At 32.4% G+C, this 10089-nt stretch overlaps 1 protein-coding gene across 1 annotated transcript in view; it reads left to right on the top strand.

Annotated features, from left to right (window-relative positions):
* The first annotated feature begins 1265 nt into the window (after positions 1-1265).
* LOC118184237 (uncharacterized) overlaps positions 1266-10089 on the top strand; it is a 33387-nt gene continuing 24563 nt past the window's right edge. Inside the window, exon 1 of the mRNA XM_035354201.2 lies at positions 1266-1445. Coding sequence (XP_035210092.2) covers positions 1266-1445 — 180 coding nt within the window. The remainder of the gene's footprint in view (positions 1446-10089) is intronic.

Here is a 10089-nt window from a genome sequence, read left to right as displayed (position 1 = left end):
GTGTCTACTGCATTTGAAAAAGAAAAAAAAACTGTTATACTTTATATGTCTATAAGCATTATGAGAAAATACAAATATTTTATGACAAAAATGAAGTATTTTTGCTGGTATTGATTAAATAGAGAAAAGAATTTAATATTACGGTAGCTGCTTCGAATGCAGTTCTTCACTATATTCATTCATCAGGAGCAATACTACTTTTCAAAAGTACTTAGATAATATCGAATTGCGTCTGATCTTAAATAACCAGAAATATTGAATTGTGTATGATATTTTTCAGTGCAGTAAGCTTCTTCAGGATATGCCCACCATTTTGGAATTATTGTCGAATTTAGTAAATATCAATTAGCAATATGGTTATAGGGTCTGGCCGTTTTAGAAAGCATACAACTAGACCAGCCGGCCAGACGGTATAGTAGTTAGGGGAGCCTGACTGCGATACCGAAGTGCCCGGGTTCGAATCCCGAAGAAGGCATGGATGTAAAACTGTCAGTCCCTTCATAGGAGGTAACGATGGCCGTCTATTAGGTGACTCCAGAATAAAATGACCACCACTTCTGGCCTTAGTAGTGGACAATGTCGTGCCCGCCTTCGGTAAAAAAAAAAAAAAGTTAGACTAGAACTCTGAAAGACAACTGGTGCTGTGTCTTGCAAGTACCATAGAGGTAGGGAAAGGGTGTAAAGGACACTGTAAACAATAATGACCAAATAAACTGTAACAGTAGGCATTAACTCGAGCTCACAGAAGGTAATAGCTTTGGCTTTAAATTAAAGATAATGAATGGACTAAAACTAATGAAATTAAGTATAGCCTAACGGCTTCACGTTTACAAGCTGGCTTTTAATGAAGTCAGCGTAAATAAGCTTAATGGCAAGAATAACTCAACGCCACAAAATACTAATCGAAAGAATCAAAGTTAGAAACATGGCCTTCAAGCAGGCTGATTTCAGCCTCGAAAACCTTACTTTAAATACTTTCTTCTCATGTAAATCATGTAAATGCCGTCCGTTGCTATCCCAACCCCATAAAAATAAGCCTGATCCTCTGTAATGGTCTTTTTCGACGATATTTAGCGCCCGATAGTATGTCTCTGGCTCTTGCCATATCGTTGCCCTTCGGAAATCGTTCATCGTTCTGGATGTTAAATCGAGACTCATCTGTAAAGAGAACGTGGGCCCCACTGTTCTGGTGTTTAACTGGTGCTCTGGCGTTTAACTGATGTTCTGATGTTCATGGGCCCAGTTCAACAGCACTCTGACATGCGATGGGGATAAAGGAACAAAAACCACTGGCGTACAGTCCATCTTCATGCAGTAGATGCAGCGGCACATTTTGGGGTGATATGGACCGTCCTGAAGCAGCAGAGGATGCTACTCCAGCTGTCGTGCTGTTAATGATCTACGATTTCTTGCACATAGCAACAGGAAGCTACCATCTGCCGTTAGTAATCCTCCGGCGTCTAGATCCACGTCTTCTACGAGGGTTTGGATCCCTTTGGTTACGATGCAACAGTTTGTAGATGACACTATGATGCACATTCAGTTCTCTCGCAACTGCTGATTGTCTTGTACCAGCCTGCAACACCGTGACAGTCCTCCAATGCATTTCATCGTGCAAATGGTGTCTTCGGCTCATATTTCCCACTTTAGCTATTTCCGATTTGCACGGAACTGTCGCTGTTTGCGAACTGACGCATTGGTCCAGCATGTACGTTTTTAAGGTGTTGTGACTGCAGTATTGCGTTTTATGCTAATTTTGGTTGCCTATATGCATTCGAAGATGCAACCTCATATGTAAACCTCATATGTAAAATGTATGTTTTAATTCCCCTTTTTAGATTTGAACCTTTTCTTTAGCGTTTAATACTTATTTTTTGAGCACGAGTGTATAAATAATTATCAAAATATGAAGCAAAACTGACTGAGTAAGATGTTTTCTCATTATGGAGCAAAAAATTTCTTACAATCAGAACATCCACATTTCTATCAATCCTGTAACATTAATAAACAATCTTCGCTTATATCGAACAATTCCAGCATTCCAGACATATTTTCAATTGTCACAATCTCTAAGCGACCATATTCTCAGACAACAGAAACACTGCTTACTGCTATAAGGCCTACCTGGGTGATTTCACTATAAAATGTAATAACTAAAGACACCCAACTAAGAGTATTAACTGTTTGACATATTAAGGTTATATTTAAAATGAAATTTGTTTTCCTCTGTGACGCCTGAAATTCCCTTGACTTATCCTGGTTTTGGAAAAACCCAGTCATTTTTAAATAAAATATTTTTATCTTCGACGCGCCAGGATGTTGTCATTCCGTAAAGCCTAAGATACTTTCAAATTCACGTTGGAAATTTATTGAGTAATAAACTAAGCGATTTAAAAGCAATAAACAGAGTTCTTAAGAATACTTTTTCTACTTTTTAATATGACTGTTTTAATAACATGTATGAAAACCATGAGATGTCTAATTAGAAAAATTCTGTAATTTTATGAAATTAAACTAACTAGACATTAAAATCATTACATTGTTTTTCTTTTTATGATAACTATTTTAGGCAGCCGTCCGCGTGAGCGGCTAGTTTTTAAAGAAAGAACATAGCGAATATAAAAATATGTATAACAACCTTTTAAAAGTCTATCTTTAATTCTAAAGATATACTGTTTTTTAATATTTTGTGATTTTGCTGTCGAATTGAGTCTTATGTGGCGTAAGTGCAAAGAATGTGACATTTAGTAAATAAAGTTAACACGTAAAAAGTTAATAATAAAAAGACAGAAAACTGTTTTGTTAGCCATCTTACTGAGAAAACTGAGTACTGATACGATGAACTGAAAAAAATATTAAATTGTGTGCCAGCACTAACACTGCTTCGAGACTTCTAAACATATGCTGCTATGCAACTTTTAAAAATTTTATGTTATTTTGTTGTTGAAATTTTGGTTATTTTGCTGTTGTTTGCTTTTTGGTTATTTTGCTGTTTTGGCTATTTTGCTTACATATGTAAGTGCGACTAAAACGTTGTTTAATAATAAAGCTCAATATACAAAAGAAAAAAAAAGTGAGAAGGAGTGAGACGGACAGGTAGAGAGAGAGCTCAGTGAGAGAGTAAAAGAACTTAACAAACTCTTTTGGGCGACAGTTAAAATTTAAACTTTTTTTTACTTGATTTTACTTTTATTTAATTATTTATTATATTTCTTTCTGTGTGTTTGGTGTTTTAAGTCTTCAAAAAGGTTTTTAAAAACTTGTGTATATAAAATAGAGTCTTGTTAATACAAGATAATACAGTTCATTCATTTAAAATAAACGACAGAAATGACCAAATTCAGTTTTGAATTCAACTACTATTGAAAAAATTCAAAGTATAAACAAGCGGCGTGGCATTTGGCACATTATTACAAAATATTTTAATTATCGGTTTGTAAATAATATACAGTTGTAATTTAAAAGTTCAATTAAAAATTCTTTCGTTGCAACAGTTCTTCAGTTTTCTGTTAATTTATTTAAATAAGTCAAATCATTCAATGGCTATCTGTCTAAGGAGAAGACTGTCTTCGTGAAACCCCTTTAAAGAGAAAATTCTGGTATCCATATGTTACGTATGGAAAAATCCCCTAAAATTCCTATGCAGCCAAACCTTCCGCCTGGGTTTGAACCCGCGTCAAAATACCAGTATTCAACTGTTTTAACTACTCGATCAGCGGTGTGACCGTCATCAGGTTTTGGCGCCACTTTCAGTCCCATGACAAAAGAAGGTTTCATGACTTTTTTTAAGCTATTTTAATCTGATCCATTTTTATTATGCTAATTTAAAGTATTTCAAAAAAGCGAGTTTACATGCGTAAAACACACACGTGAAAAATTTTTATTTCTACTTGCATTCGACATAGCTTTAGGAAAGATTTATCCTGCAGTTTCGCAGTAACTTGGAAATTTTATCTTGCGTAAAAGGGCTAAAAGAAGAAAAGTAAATAGGTTCCATGTAATTACATCATTTCAGACGATAGGTCACGCGCGTCACTGACAACGCTGGGCAAAGGTCATCCACTTAAGTGCAGAAGTATCGAGTTACGAGTTAGAGCAGTAGCGGAAATTGCAAGAAAAGCAATTAAGGCAATATACATTCAAAACAGAATCGAAATAAGAAAAAAAATAGTTATGATAGCTTTTCACAAAGCTGTTAATAATCTGACTATTTGGAAGCACAGACTGTACAAATAATCGAGAATCTTAATAATTTATTGTGTGGTTTTTTTTACCATATCAGTCAAATAGGCATTTACAGAAATGCAACAAGAGAAATTTCTTTATTATATATGAATATATGTATAGTTCGTCAAATTTCGGTTCTATAAAGATTATAGGGTTAAAAAAATGTGCGAACAAAGTTCAAAATAAATAATTAAAAAATATTTTGTTTTGCTTTTTTTAAAACAGCTAATTCCATATCCATTAAACTGTCCCATCTTCGGACGAGCGGTTCGGACGCTGGTAATTTAATGCGGTTTGAAATCCCTGAGAACGGGTTGGCTTCAGGAAACTTTCTGTAGTTTTCACTTTTTATAACATGAATATGAGCCAGATTTCTTTGAAAAATCCTCCCCAAAGACTTTTTTTTCCCTTAGAGAGGCAATCCTTATGTTCTTTGCCGTAATCCAACTACAATAAACCGTTGCCGAACATGGGGTTGCGTCTTTTGCACACTGCGCGTACGGCAAAATTGCGTTCCATTTCTATGAAAAAAAAAGGGTTAAGTATAGTTCAGATTAAGAAAATTAAAAAGGTAAAAAGGAAATAAATGTTAACTAAAAGGACTTTTAATACTATTTAATAAGCAGACAAATGATACAACTGTTTCTTAAAATAGCCGGCGATTTTTGTCTGAGACAATCTCATGGAACTTACTTAAATTTTCACTATAAAGTGTGCAAAGGTTTTCAATACCTTTCATAAAATAGCCTCTTCTTCCTTGAGTCAATCTCTATTACAAAATCGCATAGTTTCTGTGCCTTTTTTTAACAATTCGTTTAATTTCTTGTATATTATAGGCTCTTTACTTCTTTATTATCACATCCTTCACAGTCTGCTGATGTTATAATACCATCCCTTCTTCATTTGCCATTTCACAATCGTCATTTTTGACTAATTTTTGATTTCTCCTTCTTCCATATCTGAAACTCCTTCGTCACCTATTGGTTTTGCAATTTGTACGATTTCTTTGAATCATTTTCAATCTATAGAAATCTTTTAAAACTGTTGAGAACTTCTGATCAGAACTGAAGCCAGCAAGCATTCATTGTTGAGAAATTCACTTATCTCCATACAAGTTTAATCATATTTCTGTGCAGCATCTTAAGTTAAATTGATTCCAGAATGCTATTCTAAAAGAGAACAAGCGGGTATTTACGTTGGAAAAATCCTAAAAACATCCCACAGTCAGCCCATTTACTTACGTTCGAAATACCGGTTTTTTAGCCATTTTAACTGTTTAACCACTGATAACTGATGAACGTATTGTCATTAATTGCTTTCTAAAAAAGAAACTGAAACATGATTACTAGATCTGTTCCTCATTGAACGCAGCTCAGTGCCTATAGCTATCTAAAGTTTGTGTCAAGCTTTACATGCACAGGATGAGACGAAGATTTATTGCAGGGTGAGACAGATCATCATATTTGGTAATTCCTTATAAATTGTGGAAAAGTTTGAGGCTGTTTTAAATGTGACATACGTGAAGGAATAACTGCACACTTGAAGGAGTATGTGCTGCGAAAATCTGTGAAATGAGCCGTAGTACGACATGCATTTTTGAGATGAAGCGATCATATACTAAGTTCGAAACAATATGTGTGTCTGATGGCCATGAACCTGCCCCTTTTAATCTAAACTTACCTCTTTGTTACAGTTTACATTCAGTGAAAGATAATGTATTGTTTTATATCGAAGTCTTGATGAAATGCTAACCTTATTGAAGTGATGTTCTAGGTCAATGGATAGTAGGATGTGTATTGCTTTGAATCACTCATGCCACAGTTTGACATTAATTAATGATAGTTTAATTTGTAGACAGGGTAAATATCAGACCCCGACTCATTTAATTACCTTATACTTGCAAATATTCGATGATGTCTGTAATCAGCGATGTTGTTAATTATAATTTTGCTAATGGTTTCTGCTTGACCTGGTGCGCTATTTTTTGTGGAATCTTTCTCCAAATGCAAGATGAATTAAATTAATATAACTTTATTTCGTGTTATTTTAATAGGTCAAAATAAGGCGTTTATCATTTGCATGAAGTGCAAGACTCTGTACGTAATATTGTAATCGCAGTTGAATTTTACAGATTTACTAAAATTGTCTACTTGTTGTTGTTAAACTTGATATAATACAATTTATTTTTCTTGAACTTTATCATTTACTTCTTACAATGCTTTCCAAAATGCAATGAACAATGAAATATAAATGCATTTGAAAATACCATTCACTTCCTTTAAAAAATATTCATTCTTTTCATGCAGCTCTGAATTTTCTTACCAATTGATTGCTTCTCTTATGTGTGTTACATATTAAACAAACGGGTACAGGAAATCTTTGGAATAAAAGGTGTGAAGATACAAACTATTATAAACCATGAAGCATTGACATCAATGAAAACAATGATTATCAATTAGAAAACTGCCAGATCAATCGGATGCTTTCCAAAAATGTTTTTATAATGATATGTGCGGAAAATATGCTGAATGAAAAGGCCTAATATCATTGTCTGATACAGCATGCACATGGTTGTAATGCATGTCGGCTGTTATACAATTAAATGTAATAAAAGGATGCTGTACATGTTAAATTTTTTGTACATTTGCTATATGTTACATAGTTCTGCTAGTGCAATTGCTATTTTAAGTACTTTTCACTATTACAGTATATGTTAGGCATGCAAAATCAATAAGGACAGGATGTAGAAACAGGTACAGAAGATAAAATCAGTATAAAAATTTATGCATTACAATTTATACAAGAATTATTTACAAAATTAAGTTAACAAGAATGCAAATGAATGTATGTTATGGCTCCAATATTCAAACATTAATAGTAATAACACTAATAAATGAAAAATACCTATTTCATTGCAAAATTACAGATTCATAAACCAAGATTATGCACATAAATATATACACTAATTATATACATAAAGAATAAATACCGAAGCTAGGAAATTAACTATTATACATAACAAAATATAATACGCAAAAAATAGAATTAAATAATTATATTCAGTATAGTAGGCGCCACTTAATTGTGATCCCGTTTGTCCATGACTGTTTTGATAACAGTAACCGAATGATACTATAAAACGATGAGGAAAAAATGTTCTTTAAATTGCAATGGAATGTAACAAATTTTTTATAAAAATGTAACCAGAGCCATACAAATAGGTATTTTCACAATGTTTGAATTAGGAAATTTTTTATGAACTGTTAACAATTTCTTTAATTCAAAAGTTCATTTCTGAGATCTTTATAGTACTTCTGAAAATTATTTGACAGATGTTGTACCGCTAATCTTAATATTCGGAGAGCATCCTTCATTGCAGAGGAAGATGATAATTGCAGGAGAAGATGTCAATGTAAAATTAATGATTGCGGGGCATGGGCTTAACAGTGCTTTCATGGACGTTTTTCCCAGGAGCATCATTGCAAAAATTCTTTTCACTCCTGTAAAAAAAATGAACTGTTTGAACTTATAATTGATAGAGTTATTAAAAATCTAAGGTAAATTGTGGTTGCTATTTTTTTATTTTCAATTAAAATCTCTCTCGATTTCAATTAAAATTATGATTAAAATCTCTCTCAAGTTTTTTGGTGGTTTAATCTCTTACTTAGTGAATTTCTTTGTCATTTGGCAATTTTTATAATCTGTTTTTACCATATTTCGCGAATTTATTTTAGTTTAAGAAATTTATTCTATAATATTTTGAACAACATATTAACCAAGATGTAGGCCACAATAAGCGAAGTTTTTTCCATATTTTCCTACACAAACGTGCGACACGTCGGCAATTCGATAACAATATCGGAATGATACCTTTAATTGCGATTACAATAAGCGGCGTCTACTGTAAGGTTGATGCAGCTGAAGATACCATGTGATGCTTCAGTCCTAAGTATATCCTAGTCCTAAATATATCCTCATCTAAGAAGAGGCGTGAGGTTAGTCGAGAGCAGAAGAGACGATGTTAAAGAGCGGTGTGCATGAAATGCCGAAAGTAAAATTATGTTAAGTCAGACTCACTGGCAGTTTTACCATTTTTAAAATTTCAAATTCAAATTTTCATGTTTTCATTTATCGATCGTTTCTCATTTCTATGAAACAAACCGCCGTTTGAACCCGGTTGCTCTAAACTGCTATCCTACTCTATATAAGCATGCAAGTTTTCCTAAGAGATTTAGTATCATCAAAATATTAAAAGCATTTTTATATTAAATTTTTATGGTGCAGATAATTAAATTCAGATCTATTAATTTCAGAAATTTTGTGTCTAGACTTAGAAGAAAAAATTAAATAATAAAATCACAAAGAGATAAATAAATAAGTAGGAAAAATGCACAAAACATTTTTTTTCGCATGGAATAACCAAAAGCAGAAAAAAAAATTATTATACATCTCAAGGAAATTATAAAACATAGTTAGCGTCTTTTCTGTTTTTCACAGATAACGATAAATGAATTCTGACAGTTTCCGTGGTTCCCAAGGGTTTTTCCGTGTTTCTATTTTATAGGCAATAAATTTTCGGAAGTTTAATAAAATATTTTCAGTTTTGAATGTTATTCATTTAGTGCTAGTTGACTTATATATCTTAGGAGACAAAAAAAAAATGTTCCTTGTATGCAAATAAAATTCGGAATAATACATAAAAGTCGTTCCATATTTATGAATCGAGGCTGAAAACGGAAAGTAGTGGAATATATTGAAATAGCTAGTTGTTTTACTCTTAAAATGTTCTTTTTTTCATAGAAAGAAAACGTAGATTTGAAACAACGGACTTGTAATTTTTATTATTTTTTAAACAACTTTACTTTCCGTTTTGCCTTGCAATACAGCAAACAGACAGAGCAGCCACTTCTTGAATGACTGACTGAAAAAAAAAAAAATCTGTCTTCTTATTTTAAAGAAAATGAACCAAACAAGAATCACTCTTAGACTGTAACAATTTTAGTCACATGGCACCTTTTAGTAAAAATATACACAAAATATGGGCTCCTTAAAAAAGGTAAGAAAAAGAAAGAAAATGAAATGTTTTCCACAGTCGAATGTTTACCACAATCGAATTACTCAAATTAAATAATCGTTCAAAATAACGCGAAATACTGTAGAGACATTAGGATTTTTTGGAAGCCAGAGAGATGAAAAATTAGCAGCCTCCTTCGTTGGGAATCGAACCACGGACCTCTGAAATACCGGTTCAGTGTGCTGACCACTACACCACGAAGGCACGCTAGGAAGTTGAGAGAAATACCTTATAATACTATCAATTAAAAATTTTTAATATCTTAAGTAAATACCGTTATAGACAGTTTCGTATGTTAAATTTTCGAAAGCAAATTTTTGAATCTATTAGTTATGACAAGAAAACAGTAGTCTTAAACCCTTTCAAATTTCCATTTGAAGGCAAGTTTAAATTCAAAATTTTGCAAATGATGAAATTCAATATTTACAAGAGGTAATGGAGTCTCTATTTAAATCATACAATTTGATCAACGGTTTTCAATGTCAATTTTGCATGTTAGACTTTTCATCCTGTTTCTGAAGGAACTTGAAGAGAAATTTGTTAAATAGAATTATCTTGGCAGAGAGTTCGTATAAAAATTTTAATTTTATTCAGTTTTATTACAACGGCTCACATTTGTTTTCGAACACTTCTAGTTTTGAAAGTTATTTATTGTACTAAATTTTGAAACATAGACTTTAGTTTTCTTTCTTATTCACTATTTTGTCCCTTTTTTAAGTTTTGTCTCTTACAAAATAAATATCATGAAAACAATTCTTATAATAAAATAGTTTATTCGAAAAATATTA

Source organism: Stegodyphus dumicola, chromosome 6, assembly GCF_044657685.1.
Source record: "Stegodyphus dumicola isolate Sdum_Otavi_A_Nest chromosome 6, ASM4465768v1".
Taxonomy (NCBI): domain Eukaryota; kingdom Metazoa; phylum Arthropoda; class Arachnida; order Araneae; family Eresidae; genus Stegodyphus; species Stegodyphus dumicola.
Note: the sequence above shows the minus strand (reverse complement) of the source record. Positions and strands in the feature narration are given on the sequence as shown.